The 20,881-nt window shown below is 39.0% G+C and overlaps 1 protein-coding gene across 2 annotated transcripts in view; it reads right to left on the bottom strand.

The window, feature by feature from the left end:
* LOC124796411 overlaps positions 1-20,881 on the bottom strand; it is a 104,484-nt gene that overhangs the window by 17,318 nt on the left and 66,285 nt on the right. The window contains exon 5 of one of the 2 annotated variants that reach the window (XM_047260599.1): positions 20,693-20,750. The exons of the other annotated variant lie outside the window; for it this stretch is intronic. Coding sequence (XP_047116555.1) covers positions 20,728-20,750 — 23 coding nt within the window. The 3' untranslated portion in view covers positions 20,693-20,727. Of the gene's footprint in view, positions 1-20,692; positions 20,751-20,881 lie in introns of those variants that run through there. 2 annotated transcript variants of the gene reach the window in all.

The following is a 20,881-nucleotide window of genomic DNA, read 5'->3' as shown; positions in this document are numbered from 1 at the left end:
GTTACTAATCCTAATTTCTATTTTAAATGATGCACTTGATGAGAAAGGATCCTGAAAACAGTAAGACTTTCAACATTGGTAATAAAATAATTTGTGACAAGGCCAAAAGGACTGCTAATCATACAGTCAAATCTGTATTACTAATATACCAGCAAAGGTGCAAGCACAGTTACTGTGTGACTGACAAGGAACACAGACAACTCCTTGCCCATGTCCTGAGATTGTGCCAATATAGTTAATCGATGTAGTAGATAGATTCTAACAAAAGTTCATAATGTCAATAATGACTGACATCATAGGTGCTAACAATAAGCTATGGTGATTTGTTGCCTCTGTGAATATGAGAGAACTTTGGAAATCCACAGAACATTGCACCACTGTTTCTGAGACTATGGTATAGGTTGACTGGTAAAATACTCTGTAGAGGAACATAAAATCATGAAAAGAATTACACAAGGGTGCCAAACAGGGTCAATACAAGGGGAAATTTTCTTGGCATTTAGTAACAACTGACACCCCCCCCCCCCCCCACCCCCCTTTCCAGAGAAGGAGACAAAGAAAAACGAAGAATCATAACAAATAAAAATCACATATTGGTGGTAGTTTCAGCCTCCAGGGCCTCTTGGCAGAGAAAGGCAATGATTAACTAAAACACTGAGGAGATTGATTGGTTTACACTAAGTGTAAAGCAAAGAAACTTGCCATCAGCACACATAAAAACAAGTACTGTATTTGGAGTTTAGGGAAAGACTTTGAAGCTCAACTGACAAGTTTAGTGAAAAAAGGAAATATAATGGGTATCTCAACAAAGAGGCAAGATTGCCAACAATTTCTTTTTTTACAATGTACACATTACACACACGAGCAGTCCAAATACTCGAAAGCACTGTCTCCACACAATAATAGTGTCTGTGGCTAACGTGAGATCATAAAAACCACTAAAGTGCGCGTCATTTATGTTGGCGGCCGAGTTTAGGTTCGTTCTGCGCATTTGACGTCACAAAACACAGTCAGCCAATGAACAGAGAACGACGTTGCCAGATCTCGACTACAGTGCATAGCATGGACGAGTGTCTTCAGTATTAGAAACGTTCAGTCATAAATAAAGTAATAGAACAAAAGCAATGTCTTGATAGCACACTTTCTTTTATAGAAAGTTTGGGGAAAGCGTTCTTTATACCAATTGCTTCATATTCTATTAATTAATTAAACCAAACAAGCAATAAGACTCCTAATTCAGGCGATAGGAAGGAAAGGTGTTTGTATCAATCTCACGAACCGCTTTTTCGCACTAAAGAAGAGCGGTAATTGTTTATTTCCTATTGTACTTCGACGAAGCGTGAGTAATTCATAATCATACCAAAAGTGTTTGTCAGTATTTTGCGTAACGTGTTATACTCCGCACTGTGTTCTGTAGGCAGACGATTTGCGTTAGCGTAATGGTTAAGGAGTTGGACTTCTACGTGAAAGGTTATGAGTTCAAACCTTGTGCGGAACTTAATATTTTAATTATTTAAAAACAATATCAAAGTGCCTTACTTCATGAATTATATTTGTTTGAATGCAATTTTTTGAAATTTCTAGTGCTTTGTCTCTTCATTAACCCTTTCGCTGCTGCAGACATGTGCTCCCCGCATTCCGCGCTGTGCGCAATTTTGTCATCACTGCACTGCTCGCCTGTGCAGACACATGGTGTTCCCACTGCTTTGACACACTTATCATTCGATTTCACAAAAACTATTTGGCCCAAAAATTTGAATTTTACGTGTCTTCTTGACTGATACCTTCCCCCCATAAATGACTTAATTTTGTTTCGATGTTCAACGCAGTTATTATGCAGCATTAAATGTAGTAAACCATTGCACGAAATTTTGAAGAGTTTCCAGAGGTAGAAGTCCATAGCGTATACTTTCCGTATGGTCGATTTTAGTTGCCACAATCTTGAGAATGAAATGTGGACAAGATACCTAAATTTCATATAAAATTTACTGTATAACAATGCCTCATTTAATTTAAGTACCACATAGGTGTCGTATGTAATATTGAGAAATATTCCGTCTTTCGCGACTGTAATAAAAGTTTTATTTACACCGGACGCGTTTGGCTTTATTTTAAAGCACTTCAATCAATGAAAGGTATGGCACATACACAATGGTACTCATGTTCTCTTTCTTGTTTTTGTTCCACAGTCGCAGTTTCACCTATGGCACTGAAATATATTCCTCTTCTGCAACTGTAATAAGCGACTTATTTAGACCAGACGCGTTTCTCTCTTTTGAAGCATCTTCAGTGGACAGTATTTTGTCTCCTCCATTGCCAAGTCACCTTTCGTAGTTTTGTGCTGCGGTAACACAATATTCAACGTTTGTGTTGGCAGATCAGTGTTTTAGCAAATAAATGATGTTTGTGTGTGCCACACACAAAAATTATATTTGACATAGCTCAGAGCACTTCACTGATAGACGGTATATTCAAGTCCTAATGTTTTTGTAAGTCCACAGTTTTGTTTAATGTATTTTGTCTACTTCCTTTTGATTCATTACAGTGCTTTAAAATAAAGCCAAACATGCTCAGTGTAAATAAAACTTTTGTTACAGTCGCGAAAGACGGAATATTTCTCAATATTACGTACGACACCTATGTGGTACTTAAATGAGATATTGCTATACAGTAAATTTTATATGAAATTTAGGTATCTTGTCCACATTTCATTCTCAAGATTGTGGCAACTAAAATCGACCATACGGAAATATACGCTATGGACTTCTACCTCTGGAAACTCTTCAAAATTTCGTGCAATGGTTTACTACATTTAATGCTGCATAATAACTGCGTTGAACATCGAAACAAAATTAAGTCATTTATGGGGGGGAAGGTATCAGTCAAGAAGACATGTAAAAATCAAATTTTTGGGCCAAATAGTTTTTGTGGAATCGACTGATAAGAGTCGGAACACCATGTGTCTGCACAGGCGAGCAGTGCAGTGACAAAATCGCGCACAGCGTGGAATGCAGGGAGCACGTCTTTGTAGCAGCTAAAGGGTTAATCAGCCGTGGTGGCTTTACTTCATGAACTGCGTGCTCCCCCCTAAACGTAAACTTGCAAACTAGCTATACTATGGCGCTGCTTCTATTCGTGCGTGCGTTGTGTGCAACTGGCAACGCAGCACTCTCCTGCGTCTGGGCAGGCATGCGCAAGCCGCCAAGATAAAAGAATTCAACTATAGTAGAGGCACAATAAAGTGTTAACTAAATATTGATGTGCGTACTCTTGAGACCCACTAGTGCCTCTGGAACGACGCAATGGACTGATTATATAATGTAATTGGGTATATAAAAAAATATCATCTCCAAGTAGTGGCAAGACAACACACATACAAAAAAAAGTTTTACTTATGCAAGCTTTCAAATCAAGTGGCTCCTTCTTTCGCCAGAGGGGCTGAAGAGACAGGAAGATGGGTGAAGGGAAAGAAACTGGAGAGATTTAGGAAAAGGGGTAGAGTTTGGAAAAGTCACCCAGAACCCCGGGTCAGGAGAGGCTTCCCAGACAGGATGAGAAGGAAACACTTGCACCCACATTGGACCAATTGATATTTTGTAACATAATCCAAATTACATAATTATTAGATTCCAGCATGCATAAGGATGAGGTGTGGGGATGTAGGGGCAGAGGGGGGCAGGGGAGGGGAGGTGAGGTGAGGTGAGTAACTCCACATAAAAAACATATGGGTCCATCTGGCTCCGGATGTAGCAACCTGTGAGGGGCCCCTCCCTAGGGTTACAGGTGAAACCTCGTCAATAGTCTTGAAACTGGAAGAGAGAACAGAAGAACCACCCAGAGTAAATGTTTCAGCATCTGCACATAACAAGCAATTAAAGGTCAGTACCAGTTTGCCTCATTGGTGTAGCTGCAAACAAAGCTCTGGAATAAACCACTCCCGTTCCATTTACCCAGCAAAAGGTGGACTCACAATCCAAGCACAGACACAAATCATGAGAGGAAATCTATCGATACCTCAGGTACTAACCAATCTACCAGTGTTCATAGCAGCACCAAAACTAGACTATGGGAAACTGGAGAGTTCGGCCCACCATAAAAACAGAGGGAGTTAAAAACTTCTGCCAACATTTCCACCAAAGTGAAGACATATTTAGGAACACTGAACATCAATAGACTTGTAAGAGGAGGGAAACTAGGTGAATCAGAAAATATGCTGGACGAACAAAAGCTCCTGATATTGGCAATTCAAGAGACCCATATTACAGACAACACTATAGACTTTAGTAACTACAGACTGTTAAAGAACAAAACAGACAGGGCAATAGGCAAAGGAGCTCCAACCATCAGAAACTAGTAGTTTCTGTAAACTAGTAGTTTTTTACCACAGGGTTTTGTGTTGCCTTAATAGAAATCTCGTTTTGTCTATTTTCTTCAATTCTTATTGGGAATTAGCAACTTTCTAGCTCAATAGATTAAAAGATAATCAGCAAGCTTAATTTAATGTTGTTTGTTCTCTGCTTTGTAATGCACTGCACTAGCCAAAATACAGCCTCACTATCATTGCAATTCTCGAACACAAGATGAGTTGGTTGATGTTCTTAAGCTGGAAATCACCCTTCCTACTGTGAAACGATTGGCAGCTGCTACGAATTGGTGTGTTGGAAGAGCTCCCGAGAGTCATGTGCCTGTGATACCCATGTCAAAGGTATCTCAACTACTATCATGTCTCCTCCGCAGAAAGTACACGATCTGTCATTAATCATCCACTTGACTGCGAGTGGCATGTTAATGGTAGATCTAGGCATTCTGTACAGGGTGCATGGGGACCAGGGAGGACTCAGAGTGTTGTACCAATCCCCCCAACTAACAAGCCTGAAGTGCTGTCTTTCACTGAAACTGAAACTAGCCAGTGGGACTCACTTCACCTGTTTTCGGGAAACCTGTTTTGCCCATTGTCAAGAGGAGGCAAATACAACAGGGCAAGGGATATATTAATCATAGGCAGGTCAAACTAATGGCAAATGATGGTACCCCTTATGGAAACGGCACAATGGGACAAGAAACGACACCAGGTGCACTCAGTGTGTATGCCTGGCGGCCTCATTCAACGTGTTGAGGAGGCTATTCCAGTAGCCATTGAGGGAACAGGGTGCACATTGGAACGAATGATACCTGTCGTCTTGACTCTACGGTCACTTTTGGGTCATTCCAGTGACTGGCAGAGATGGTTCAGAAAACCAGGCTTGCACATGGAGTTTCAACAAAGCTCACAATTTGCAGCATTATCCCCAGAACTGATCGTGCCCTTTGGTTCTGAGTCCAGTGCAACAACTGAACCAGAGACTTCAAAAGTTCTGTGACAAGGTGACTTCCTGGACTTGTCATTGGGTTGAGAACTGTAGAGTCTACATCTACATTTATAATCCGCAAGCCACCCAACAGTGTGTGGCGGAGGGCACTTTACATGCCACTGTCATTACCTCCCTTTCCTGTTCCAGTCGCGTATGGTTCGCGGGAAGAATGACTGCCGGAAAGCCTATGTGCGCGCTCAAATCTCTCTAATTTTACATTTGTGATCTCCTCGGGAGGTATAAGTAGGGAGAAGCAATATATTCTATACCTCATCCAGAAATGCACCCTCTTGAAACCTGGACAGCAAGCTACACCGCGATGCAGAGCGCCCCTCTTGCAGAGTCTGCCACTTGAGTTTGCTAAACATCTCCGTAACACTATCACGCTTACCAAATAACCCTGCAAATAACCCCGTAAATGGGTCAGGTGTGCATTACACATCAAATGCTGCAACTCAGGTAGCTTACTGTGTGGGGTGCACACACAGGCTCTTTAGATTAGGTGACTCTCCACCCAATCCAGATAACGATAGCTGTAGGAAACTCAGAAGTATCAGTGTAAGATCGAAAGAAATGCCTCCCACAAGTGAGAGTATTAAAATCTTAATTATAAACTGCCGAAGCATTCACAAAAAAGTGCCGGAATTTGAAGCACTCGTGAAAAGCAGCGATTCTCTCATAGTACTAGACACAGAAAGCTGGTTGAAACCTGAAATTGAAGGATAGGCAAATGGGAAATGGAGGTGGTGTATTTGTTGCAGCAGACAAGAAAATCAAGTCCACTGAGGTAGAAATTAAAGCTGTATGTGGATTTGTTTGGGTAAGACTCAGTATCAGGAGTGGGCATAACATGATAATTAGATCCTCCTATCGCCCATAAGTTCACCTCCTGATGTAAGCAAAAACTTTAGAGAAAAGCTCAGTTCACTTGTACATACAATTCCCAATCATACTGTAATCATCCAACAGTTAACTGAGAAAATTACAGTTTGTGGTGGGTGTGATAAGATATCCTGTGAAACATTACTTAAATGCCTTGACTGACAACTACCTAGAACAGATAGTTAGGAATCCCACTCATGATGGAAATATACTGGGTCTAATGGGAAGGAGACCTGACCTCTTTGAGAATGTTCATCTCGAAGCTAGTATCAGTGACCATGACGTGGTTGTAGCAACAATGCTTACCAAAGTACAAAGGACAACTAAGTAACTTACCAGACGAGAAAGAGCTGGTAGATAGACACAATTAAAAACACACAAATTTCAAGCTTTCGCAACCCAAGGTTGCTTCATCAGGAAAGAGGGAAGGAGAGGGAAAGACGAAAGGATGAGGGTTTTAAGGGAGAGGGTAAGGAGTCATTTCAATCCCAGGAGCGGAAAGACTTACCTTAGGGGGAAAAAAGGACAGGTATACATTCGCGCGCGCGCGTGGGTTTTAAGGGAGAGGGTAAGGAGTCATTTCAATCCCAGGAGCGGAAAGACTTACCTTAGGGGGAAAAAAGGACACACACACACACACACACACACACACACACACACACACACCCATCCATATACATTCACAGGCAGACATATCGTATCGTCTTTCCCTCTCCTTCCCTCTTTCCCGATGAAGCAACCTTGGGTTGCGAAAGCTGAAATTTGTGTGTGTGTGTGTGTGTGTGTGTGTGTGTGTGTGTGTGTGTGTGTGTGTTTTTAATTGTGTCTATCTACCAGCGCTTTCTCGTTTGGTAAGTTACAGCATCTTTGTGTTTTTTATATATATATATATATATACATATAGGAGGGAAGGAGAGGGAAAGACGAAAGGATGTGGGTTTTAAGGGAGAGGGTAAGGAGTCATTCCAATCCCGGGAGCAGAAAGACTTACCTTAGGGGGAAAAAAGGACAGGTATACACTCACGCGCGCACACACACACATATCCATCTGCACATACAGAGACACAAGCAGACATCTCTAAAGCCCTTACAACAATGGAAAAGGTGACAACATATATTTTAATCAAGTTAATGTGGCAGTGCACAGCGAGGGGAGAAAGCAAATGATGAGAGATGAGGAGAGTCAAAGAGAATATGGAAACGATTACTTAAAAGGAACAGAAGAGGATTTCCAAAACTGTAACACAAGATATTTCTCAAACATTTAACACCAAAATCATCTCATACCAATCACAAAATCTGTGTTTCAGAAAAAAGATTGGAGAACCGACAATGAACAACAAAGAGAACAGCAGGACACTGACAAAACACTCCAATGAACTACTGAATTGTCTTGAACCAGGTGAGAGATTCCCAAGGAGCCAAGAGATCATGAGGAATGACAAGTCAAAACCATCAGATGAATTGAAGGTCAAGAGGCAAATCATGAAACTGAAAAACGGAAGAACAGCTGAAGAAGCTGGCATCAGTGCTTAACTACTAAAGGAAGCTGGGCTGACTATCACTGGAGAAATAACAAATATCACACAAAACATATGGCAAACTGAAGTAATACCACCAGACTGGAAGAGGAGCTGTTATACACCATCTACTTGAGAAAGAGGATCGGACCAATGATAAGATTTACAGAGGGGTGTCTTTACTGCCCATCACATTCAAAATTATATCACAGTGCATGCAGTAATATGATGTGTTTTAATCAATTTGTTTATTCTACTCTGCCATGGTGGTTTCTCATTCAGGTTTTGTGTTGTTATTTCTCCTAAGTATTTAAATTTTACAACAATTTTTATGTCGTGCTCTCCAATTCCAATTTTATTTGACAGCGGTGGATCTGTTAGCATTAGTTCTGTTTTTTCAAAAGATATTTTAAGGCCAATGCTCTGGGCTATTTCCTGTAACGATTGCATTTGTTTTTTGGTTCTCAAATGTTGTTGGGGAGAAGAGTGAGATCATCTGCAAAACCTAAACAGTTCAGCTTTATATTGTCTTTTTGTGTTCCAATCTTATTGTGCTTTGGATTGTACTTGTACCATTCCCTCATTATATATTCAAGGGCACAATTAAAAAGAAATGGTGATAGGCCATCTCCCTGATTTAAACCAGTTTTTACCAAGAACAATTCAGAAAGTTACCCTCTGAACTTAATTTTCTAATTTGTATTTGTTAAGATAAGCTCTATCAGTTTAATCCATTCTGGGTGAAGTCTGAAACATCTCAAAATTTTTAACAGTGAAGGTCTATGGACAGAATCATATGCTTTCTTAAAATCTATAAATGTAAGAGAGAGGCTTACTTCGTTTGCAGTAGTAAGCCATGATTAATTTCAGGGTAATTATTTGTTTGGCACAGCTTCTCCAAGGCCTGAAGCCTCCTTGGTATTCCCCTAGTTCTTTATCCAGCTGTTCTTTGATACTATTGTGTAAAATGTTGGAAAAAATCTTGTGGGTACAGTTCAAGAGTGATATTCCTCTATAGTTGTCTGGATCACTTTTGTTTCCTTTCTTATAAAGTGGATTAATTATAGCTGTGGTCTATTCGTCTGGGAATTTTTCTGCTACACAATTTTTTTGTAAAATAATATATAAAGATGTCTGAGTTGTTTTACTTCCACATTTATGCAAACACTTGATTTTCCCACATGCTTTGTAGTTTCTCATTTCTATAAGTGCAATTTCTTGTACAGTAGGTGGGTTTATATTTTCTGGTTTCATTTTTATGGGAGTGCTTGTTAAAAGCTTTTCATGTTCATCACAGTTCAAGAACTTGTTGAATGCTTCTGCCATGATTTCTGCATTTTCCTTGTTATTATGAGCTATTCTTCCATCTTTATTTCTCATCAATAGTGTGGGAGCATTGTAATTACATAATTGTTTACTAAAGGCTTTGAAATACTCTCTGGAATTGGTTTTGCAGGAGTTTTCTTCAACGGAACTCAGTATATCCTTTTCATATTGCCACTCTGTTTTTCTGATAATCTGAGAGGATTTTTTTCTGATGTTTCTGAGGTTAGTTGAATTTTCTTCTGTTTTGTGAGTCTGAAATTTTGTCCAAGCTTGATGTCTTTCATCATGAACTTCGTCACAACATTCTGTACTAAAATACTCTGTGCAGGTTCATAAGATTATGCACACACCTCTGTCTTGCAATAGTCCTGCTGCCTGATATTAAAGGATGTTACCAGGCAACTGTATGGGACCAAGATGTGACACTTGGTTTACCAGAAGCATAAACATTATTTATCGGCTGCTGACAGCTGTTAATGAACTGTGGAGAAAACTGTGGTCACAGGCATATTGCATTATCAATATCCTCTACCTTATATTTCAAATTTCATTCCATTTGAAAGCATTCTAAATGTAACTAGTCTTTCTGTCTAACATGGGGACCACAACTATTCATCGTAACCAATTTTGTCCAAATTTATGGTATATGTAGATATTAGTCATAAACAAAAATGACTGCTCCAGAAGGCCAAGCTTTTACAAAAAAATATCATTACCGGCACAGGTTGGGTGAGGCACAGGCCTTTTGTGTCCATATAGTTTCCAGATAGTGGTTGACACAGCCAGGGGATACAATATGGTAACCAGAGGGTCTAAGTGGAATTTTTTCCCCTTTTTTCAATTTTTATGTTAATGAATATGGACTGGGGCTAAGAAATGAAAGAGGAAGCCGCCTAATAGAATTTTGCACAGAGAACAACTTAATCATAGCTAACACTTTGTTCAAGAATCATAAAAGAAGGTTGTACACATGGAAGAAGCCTGGAGATACTGACAGGTTTCAGATAGATTACATAATGGTAAGACAGAGATTTAGGAACCAGGTTATAAATTGCAAGACATTTCCAGGGGGCAGATGTGGACTCTGATCACAATGTGTTGGTTATGAACTGTAGATTAAAACTGAAGAAACTGCAAAAAGGTGGGAATTTAATGAGATGGGACCTGGATAAACTGAAAGAACCAGATGTTATGGAGAGTTTCAGAGAGAGCATTAGGGAATAATTGACAAGAACGGGGGAAAGAAATACAGAAGAAGAAGAATGGGTGGCTTTGAGAGATGAAATAGTGAAGGCAGCAGAGGATCAAGTAGGTAAAAAGACGAGGGCTAGTAGAAATCCTTGGGTAACAGAAGAAATACTGAATTTAATTGATGAAAGGAGAAAATATAAAAATGCAGTAAGTGAAACAGGCGAAAAGGAATACAAACGTCTCAAAAACAAGATTGACAGGAAGTGCAAAATGGCTAAGCAGGGATGGCTAGAGGACAAATGTAAGGATGTAGAGGGTTATCTCACTAGGGGTAAGATAGATACTGCCTACAGGAAAATTAAAGAGACCTTTGGAGAACAGAGAACCACTTGTATGAATATCAAGAGCTCAGATGGAAACCCAGTTCTAAGCAAAGAAGGGGAAGCACAAAGGTGGAAGGAGTATATAGAGGGTGTGTACAAGGGCGGTGTACTTGAGGACAATATTATGGAAATGGAAGAGGATGTAGATGAAGATGAAATGGGAGATACAATACTGCGTGAAGAGTTTGACAGAGCACTGAAAGACCTGAGTCAAAACAATGCCCCGGGAGTAGACAACATTCCATCAGAACTACTGATGGCCTTAGGAGAGCCAGTCCTGACAAAACTCTACCATCTGGTGAGCAAGATGTATGAGACAGGTGAAATACCCTCAGACTTCAAGAAGAATATAATAATTCCAATCCCTAAGAAAGCAGGTGCTGACAGATGTGAAAATTACTGAACAATCAGTTTAATAAGTCATGGATGCAAAATACTAATGCTTATTCTCTACAGACGAATGGAAAAACTGGTAGAAGCTGACCTCGGGGAAGATCAGTTTGGATTCCGTAGAAATGTTGGCACATGTGAGGCAATACTGACCCTACAACTTATCTTAGAAGATAGATTAAGGAAAGGCAAACCTACGTTTCTAGCATTTGTAGACTTAGAGAAAGTTTTTGACAATGTTGGCAGGAATACTCTCTTTCAAATTCTGAAGGTGGCAGGGGTAAAGTACAGGGAGCGAAAGGCTATTTACAATTTGTACAGAAACCAGATGACAGTTATAAGAGCCGAAGGGCATGAAAGGGAAGCAGCGGTTGCGAAGGTAGTGAGACAGGGTTGTAGCCTCTCCCCGGTGCTATTCAATCTGTATATTGAGCAAGCGGTAAAGGAAACAAAAGAAATGTTCAGAGTAGGTATTAAAATCCATGGAGAAGAAATAAAAACTTTGAGGTTCGCCGATGACATTGTAATTCTGTCAGAGACAGCAAAGGACTTGGAAGAGCAGTTGAACGGAATGGACAGTGTCATGAAAGGAGGGTATACGATGAATATCAACAAAAGCAAAATGAGGATAATGCAATGTAGTCGAACTAAGTCGGGTGATGCTGAGGGAATTAGATTACGAAATGAGACAAAGTAGTAAAGGAGTTTTGTTATTTGGGGAGCAAAATAACTGATGATGGTCAAAGTAGAGAGGATATCAAATGTAGACTGGCAATGGCAAGGAAAGTGTTTCTGAAGAAGAAAAATTTGTTAACATCAAGTATAGATTTAAGTGTCAGGAAGTCGTTTCTGAAAGTATTTGTATGGAGCGTAGCCATGTATGGATGTGAAACATGGACGATAACTAGCTTGGACAAGAAGAGAATAGAAGCTTTCGAAATGTGGTGCTACAGAAGAATGCTGAAGATTAGTTGGGTAGATCATATAACTAATGAGGAGGTATTGAGTAGAATTGGGGAGAAGACAAGTTTGTGGCACAACTTAGCTAGAAGAAGGGATCAGTTGGTAGGACATGTTCTGAGGCATCAAGGGATCACCAATTTAGTATTGGAGGGCAGCATGGAGGGCAAAAATCTTAGAGGGAGATGAATACACTAAACAGATTCAGTAGGATGTAGGTTGCAGTAGGTACTGGGAGATGAAGAAGCTTGCACAGGATAGAGTAGCATGGAGAGCTGCATCAAACCAGTCTCAGGACTGAAGACCACAACAACAACAACAACAACATGTTACTTCCACTGCAAATAAACTGAAATAATATTTTCATGAAAAGCATGATAAGAAAGACACAGGAAAATTTGTTCGAAGAGTATGTCACAAATACAGGAATGTTGTCATTATTTCATCAAAAATGTGGGAAATTTGGAACAACCTTACAAAAAATTTTTTTGATGACATGATGAAGTCTGAAGTGCGGGAGCACAAGTTTCTTCTGTTAACTGACTTGTGGGGAGAACTGCAAATTACCAGCTGTAGTTTTCTCTCTCTATGTGACAATGTTGCCAACGAACATATTTCATAGTTAAATTGAATTGGTCAATGTTCCCAACATTTTCTTTGTCCACATGGGACATAGTAAATGTGTTATAACTTCAATTCCTGATAACAAGCATTTTTTTGTTCTTATTTTTAACCTATTTGGATAAAGTCGGTTACATAATTTACAAGTGGTATGTGCAAAAATATTTCAAAATGTTATCTAGGCTGTATTTCATTTTGAATCATTATTGAATCATTATTCCGGTTTTTATTTTTAATGTGCTGAGTCTTCTAATACACGTAGTTTTTATGAGCTGCTAATCAATAATTAAACTTTTTACAGCAATATGACACAGCAAATTTGTGTGAACTAATAATATTTATGGACTTACTTGTTAGTGACAATACTCACTACAAAGTCTGGCATCCCAACTTTTCAGAAGCATAGTTCAAATTCTGTGAAACTAAGAAACCTACAAGATAATTAACAATAAAATTCAGAAGCCACTGAATTTTCCATTGTATATTTTACCTCTTTGGTTGTTAGATTCGGATATTTTCCCATTATATTTTTGTTGACCTGAATTGTGACTGTTTGAATGGAGAGAAGTCTTCAGACATAAAAGTGACTTTGGACATACCCCAAGGGAGTGTTATTAGGCCCATTACTTTTCACAGTATATATAGTAGATAACGCTGAAAGTTCCGTGAGGCTTTTCACAGGTGACGCTGTTGTATACAGACATATCACAACAATAGAAAATTGTGAAACGCAAAAAGGCCTGCAGAGGATTGACGCGTTGTGTAGGGAGTGGCAGTTGATGCTCAACATAAACAAATGTAATGTAGTGCATTTACCTAAAGAGAAAGACCAATTACTGTATGATTAAATGTTCACATAAAATTCACAGGGAGCAGTTATTTCTATAAAATATCTAGGAGTATGTGTATGGAGCTATTTAAAGTGAAACGACCTAATAAAATTAGTCACAGGAAAGGCAGATACCAGACTGAAATTCATTGGAAGAATCCTCAGAAAACATAGTCCAGTAACAAAGGAGGTAGCTTACAAAACTCTCATTCAACCAATATTTGAATACCACTCACTCATAAGTATGGGATCCGTACCAGGTAGGAGTCATAGAGGAAAGAGAGAAGCTTCAAACAGCAGAATGTTTCATTAAGGTTCATTTAGTAAGCAGAAAAGCATACCCTTTTAAAGGTTTCCATTTCACTCAAGATATATGGAGCACATGAAATGATTACATTTACAGATCAATATTTGGTTCTGAGATACCCATGCTGAAACACCCATATTAGTATGTGGCGCAGCCTTCACAGACGGCAATGCAGGTGCTGTCTCTGGCATCCAGTCAATGCTACAGATGGCGAATACTATTCTGGGCCATGTTATGCCATGCCTACATGACCTGTACACACATTTATGTATAAGTTGTCAGTTGACGAGTCGCATGAGTCACTTCTTGCCCCATAATATCCCACATGTGCTTGATTGGAGACAAGTCCATTGATTGTGCACGCCAGGGAAGTTCCTACACATCTCGCAGGGAATTTTGAGTTTCATGAGCACTGTGTCGCCAAGCATTATCCTATTGGAGCAACACATCACCTTCCTGCTGTACAAACAGCAAAAGAATGGATCTAACAACATTCTGCACATATGGAGCACTGTTTAGCTTCTCCTCCAGAAGCACCAAAGGTGAGCAAGAGTTGTAGCTTATCACACACCAGACCATAAAGGCTGGGGTGCAGCCAGTGTGTCCCGGATGAATGCACCCTACCAGAAGACGCTCAACAGGTCTACGTCGTACTTGGAAAAGACAATCGCTTGCGTGCACACAAAATCATCGCTGAAGACCGCACTGCATGATTCCATGTTTCAAGTGATCCTCTGATGACACTAGTCAAGCCGTGCACATTGATGCTGTGATGTGAGTGCAAGATGGGCTAAAGATGTGTGTGCCCATAGTCCCACTGCAAATAACTGGTTTGAAACAGTTTGTGTTGACATATCTGGGCTCACAAGACCTCTTATCGTTGCTGTGGTAGCTATACAATTTGCTGCTGCGGTCCTACAATATGATGATCCTCAAGGGCATCTGTGCTGTGTGGGCATCCAATACCTCATCTACAAGTGTGGGGATGTTCACGTTACCACCGATACCAGCATCATTGTACAACTGATGCTGTACATCCAATTTGCATGACAGTTCTCCAAAAGGACTGTCCGGCCACTCGAAAGACCAGAATTTGACCCCTTTCAATCTCACTCAGTTGGCTACGGGAAGTACAATTGCATCTCTGTGGCATGGTTACCTGCCTGCTTCACATGTTTGCACCACACTGAGCCTCCTGGCTGTGAGCATCCCTATTACAGAGTAAACACATACAGCACTCTGGTAGCTACATCACTGTGTTATCTGTTGGAGGACAATGTTCAAACCATTATCAGCACATCTACTATCCCCATGTGGCATGTGCTGTCATTGGATCAAAATCAATGTCATCTTTCCAAATGTACTAATTTTTTTTTTTTTTTTTTTGACAGTATATATTGATTCCTTCTAAGTACATCTCACAAAAAGACCGTGAAGATAATTAGATTTGATTCCACATGGAGGCTTACTGTTAATGGTTCTACCTGCAAATTATTTGTGTGCATAACAGGAAAGGGGGATGTGACAGTGGTACACAGTAGGTGTAGGTGTAGATGTAGATATAATATTCATTCCCCAACATGGCCTACTTAATTAATTAATTAATTAAGCCAACCATTAAGATTTTTGCATAATTCACCCTAACTTTCAATAAGGCAATTGTACTTGTAAATATGGTATTTCTAGTGCAGACGCATAAAATGGTTCCACAAACTTTTCTAAGTATCTATAGCACCACATATTTCATAAATTTCTTGATAATACTTGTAGTCCATCCTAATTAGCAAAATCAAACATAGCAGTTTAACAAATTATTATGTAGTTTTCCAAATAACAGTTTGTGCATACAACAGTTTTTAAATAATTGGAAGTAACCCAAAATAGTCTCGGTTGAGATAGTAAATTAACAATACCTATCTCAAGTCCCAGATACGTTACCAACCATGCAATATCTATGTGTAAGTGTTCGGTAAAAAGTCTGGATCAAATATCTACCACTTAACATCTGGATTTGTGCAGTGGCTGGTTCATCAGTTAATTCTTTCACAGATTATAAAGAATGTAGTGACCAGTCGCAGAAACATAATTTATTTATCTTGTTGCAAATCAATTTTGACTAACATCAATCATCATCGGTGCATTTTTCTAACCAATACATGCCATAAGTAGAGGTACTGACCTTGGCAGACTTCTATTATGAAAATTCTTTATAATTTTACATTCCACGGTCGCTGCACAGAAAGGGAACCTTATGGAGCCCAACATTCAAAATCTTTCACAGATGTTATTTTATTGAAAACATTAACATGTGTACTGTACTTTCCATTATGCTACCACTGTGTTAAGCCTTTATTGTTTTCACTGATTATGGTTTTATTTTGCTGCGATGGTGTTACTAAGGTTACGTCTGGATACAGCAGTGTGAGGTCTCTACTAGTGTAAGACACGTGAATATAAAACCATGCCTGACCATCACATTGTTTATGGTTCTAATAAATGTAAAAAGAGCTACTTAAATGTAATATCTGTGCAGTGCACATAATTTAAAATACTTTTCAGCTACGAGACTCTGAGAACTTACCAGGATATGCAAGAAGCAAACTGTTACACATACACTGGTCTGTTATATATTTGTTCACTTCCTCCACAAGCCCATGTGCCTTCTGATGAATGGTATTACTTTTCTTGTAATATGCCTGGAAGAAATGTCCTATTCAGCCTTAAGTATGCTGATAAATGTAATCAAAGCTATGAAATTGTCCTGGTCAACCGCTTTAGATTCTTCTAGTGCTCACGTTTGAAGATGCCAATAGTGAACAACAGATCCACAACCTCTTGCCTTCTCAATTTGTGAAATTATGTACTCTTTTAAAGTTGTTTTACTTATGTCAGACTGTTTCCATTGAAGTGAGCTCAATCTCACCTTTTGCTAGTCACATAATTTATTATTACCTTCCAATTTGCATTTACTTTATATGCATTTAAAGTGCCCAAAAGTTTGCTCTAGGTGTTGATGCCACTATAGTAATAGTCTTCATAAATGTTCTCCAATATTATTTTTTATTTATTTATTTATTTATTGTTCCGTGGGACCAAATTAAGGAGAAGTCTCCATGGTCATGGAATGAGTCAATACATGAAATTATAACACGATTGTAGAAACAGATAAAATGAAATATAAGAAATGTATTCAGGCGACAATTCGTAAGTTTAAATAAAGAAAATCAACAATGTAACACTGGAATTTGCTTAATTTTTCAGCTCTTCCAGGAGTTCCTCGACAGAATAGAAGGAGTGAGCCATGAGGAAACTCTTCAGTTTAGACTTAAAAGTGTTTGGGCTACTGCTAAGATTTTTGAGTTCTTGTGGTAGCTTATTGAAAATGGATGCAGCAGAATAGTGCACTCCTTTCTGCACAAGAGTCAAGGAAGTGCATTCCACATGCAGACTTGATGTCTAGTATTAACTGAGTGAAAGCTGCAAACTCTTGGGAATAAGCTAATATTGCTAACAACAAACGACATTAAAGAAAATATATACTGTGAGGGCAATGTCAGAATTCCCAGACTATTGAATAGGGGTCAACAAGAGGTTCTTGAACTTACACCACGTATAGCTCGAACAGCCCATTTTTGAGCCAAAAATACCCTTTTTGAATCAGAAGAATTACCCCAAAAAATAATTCCATATGACATAAGTAGAGCTCTGTGCGGATGCGGATATCCGCGGATATATCTGCGGATATCCGCGGTATTTGTTACTTGGCAGATAAAACTGCGACCGGCGCGGATATCCACGAGTCATCTGCGGATAATGAGCAAGGCATCTGCCCAGTACGTATGTTGCAATGTTAATTGAAAACTTCGAGTCTGTTGACATTCTTGGGATCTTGCAGGGCCCAGGTAGAGCGGATCTGTTGTCCTCAGCCCCTGGCCACGACCGACGTAGCTGTACCCAAGAGACCTGCTCCTAATCTGTTTCCGCAACCGTGTCTTTTGTGTGGCCTGTGAAGTGCTCTCTGGGTGGCAAACCTGCCCACTGTCTACCAGACAGGTGCCCGTTCCAATTTTCCGCTGCCTTCAATTAGCGCTTTGTAGTGACCGAGTGACAACGTGCATCGTAGCAAATATCAGTGAGAGTTCTTTCTTCAAATGAACACCATATCGATGGATACAATTTCGTGTAAGGTGAAAAAAGGTTATTTTACATTAGTGAAGGTAAACAAATTGAAATCGCCAATTTGGAAAAAATTCGGATACGTATTTGATGGCAACGAAAAGATAAAAGATACAGCATGTAAAAAAGTATTTTCCTACACTGAACACAAAAGTGGAACTTCAAATTTGCTAAAACATTCGTGTGAGGCTGGACAAAGTAGCATAATTACTTATTTAAATACCAAGAGAGTCGTGAAAGTTCCTGAAGTTCCGCCAAATTTGAAGACAGCCGCGACAGAAAAACTTATCAATCTTGTCAGCAAAGACATTTTACCATTCGAAGTTGGGTGTGGATCTGGGTTTCTTGAGACGGCACAGTTTCTTATTGATGTTTTGGCCAAGTACGGTGCAGTGAGTGCTAAGGAACTGCTACCTCATCCAACCACTAAGGAACTGCTACCTCATCCAACCACCATATCCAGAATTTTGAAGGAAACGGCCGATCGTTTGCGTGAAACTGTCTCCGCAGACATGAAGAATATATTCAGAGATATAGGTGGAACACTAACTGTCGATTTATGGACTGATTCGTACCGTAAAATAAACTATACAGGAGTGACTGCACATTATGTTAATTATCAAGAAGTGAAACTTGAGGATCAAGTGTTGTGCACCAGAAATTTTGAGAGTGAGATTAAAAAAACAGGACAAAACATTAAACTCGAATTAACTAAGATACTACGGTCGTTCGATTTATTCAGTGCTGTGAATAACATCATGTTCGTTACGGATAGAGGTCCAAATATTGTGGCAGCACCTAGCCAATACAAGAGGCTCTCATGCTCAGCACACATTCTTAATACTGTGCTGGAGCACACAACTCGGGGAGACAAGAATGATGAGAAGAGTGACGTGTAGCGACTAATAAATTCCTGTCGAGCTATCACAACTTTCTTCGAAAGATCTGGTCTTCAGAATCGCCTTCAGAAGTCATTGAAAGGAGATATAGACACACAATGGAACAGTAAATTGGATATGTTTGAGTATATTAATTTACAATGGTTTGAAGTTCTGTCAATTTTTTCAGAGAAAAATCAAGATAATTTGATTGATTCTATATACAAGAGGATGTTGGAAGATATAATAACCTTTCTGACACCATTTAAAGTAGCCTCTAGTGATCTCGAAGCCTCCAAAACCCCTACGCTTTATGAGAGAAGCTTCTCTACTGTGGGACAAATAATGCACGACCGACGCACGTCTTTGAAGCCACAGACAACTGATGACATCATGTTCCTGCATAGTAATCTTCCATAGTAAGAAGGTACTTGTACAGCTTCTCTTACTTCACTGTATTTTTTGGGCTTATTTGAATTAGTTACAATTTTTTTCATCTGATTCTTTCTTTTACAGAATTTGAATCAGAAGCAAGCAGAAGATGAAAATATTTAATCTGAAGCCTGTGAGTTTTTATTGTAACACTTATAGTAAAGAATTTCCTCGACATATTGTTAGTATTTTTACTATTCCCAACAAGAACTTTTAAGTAGCATTAGGTAAAAGAATGAAATATTTAACAAGCAATTTGTTTTGTTGTAATTTTCATATTAAAGAGCTCAATTTTAAGTTTTTACTCTTCACAACAAGAACATTCAACAGCTAACACGTCAATAGTATTACACTAGGTAATGATGATCTCATAAGTGCCTATCTAAATTTTAGCATGCACTACAGAACATTTGCAGCCACCGAGCATTGTCGCTCTTTGTGAACAGTGAAACAGACCGGCCGGAGCAGTGGCACGGTGGGCCTTGTGATTAATTACAAGTGGGACTTCAAACTACGGCTCACGACCACCGACAAGCTGTGACTGCGATAGCCCGTGGAAGATTATTCTGATCACATTGAAAACTTACACAATTTTCAAATCATCCAAAATAATAATGTGTCTTTTAATTTACCAGCCAATTAGTAAAGATAAGGGCTGAAATTCGTAACAAAATTGAACATTTTAACTGTAACTTGGTATTGCTTAATAGGGAACAGTGCCTAACATTAGAAGTTATGGGACAGTGGTTATTATATAGACGATCTTGAAATCGTTTGCAGTTCCATTAAACTCTGAAAAAAAAAAATATTTTTTAACATTGAAAGTATTAACTGCGAAATCTACTGCAAATTTTGTCTTAGTAATTTAGACCAATGTTGAGGATGTTTTAAAGTGTGAAAAACTTTGTTGAGAATGAAACAGACATTTCATTTATCGCTTGGTCTTAATTCGATAAACCAGCCAAAAGGTGAGGTTCGAGATTTCAATCGTATTTTTAGCTAAAGCTAAATGGACTCCTAATTTCTATAACTACTGACTTTGTTGTCACTCTTCAGAAGACGAGTTATTTCTTCCAGACAACATCAATTATTGCTGGCAGTTTTAACTTTTTCACAGGTGCGCCAGCGTTTTGCAGTAAATATTTTCTCCTGGAAATGACGAGGACTGAACGCGTAAGCTATAATATAATCATCAGCTGACATGAATGGCTTGAAAATTTGACACATCCAAGCAGTGAGTACAAAAAAAAACTGTTGGTAAATGATGCAATGTGCTAGTAAAAGTTTAAAACCATCGTCATTTTCAGCTGCCTTGGCACAAGAGCAGTGAAATATAATTGTTTCTATATGCGTATTTTCATCATTTAATACTATTACATTGAATTTTATTTTTTTAAATAGTGTTTCCAATCTCACGAGATCCGAGCCGCTACTGTGTGTGCTCCGGAGCGCCAATGCTTTGCTGTTTGGAATGGTCTGCTTTAGAGTAGGTATAGAGCATTTCCTGTGAATTAAAAAGTCAATTATAGTTAAGTTGTCGCAGAAATGGCACCCTACCAATAACTATGTCATTACATACCATAATTCTAAGTACTACTGTCTATTACTATTAATTACTCATTCAAAACTTAAATA

This window comes from Schistocerca piceifrons, chromosome 1 (assembly GCF_021461385.2).
Source record: "Schistocerca piceifrons isolate TAMUIC-IGC-003096 chromosome 1, iqSchPice1.1, whole genome shotgun sequence".
Taxonomy (NCBI): domain Eukaryota; kingdom Metazoa; phylum Arthropoda; class Insecta; order Orthoptera; family Acrididae; genus Schistocerca; species Schistocerca piceifrons.
This window is presented reverse-complemented; position numbering and strand designations above follow the sequence as displayed.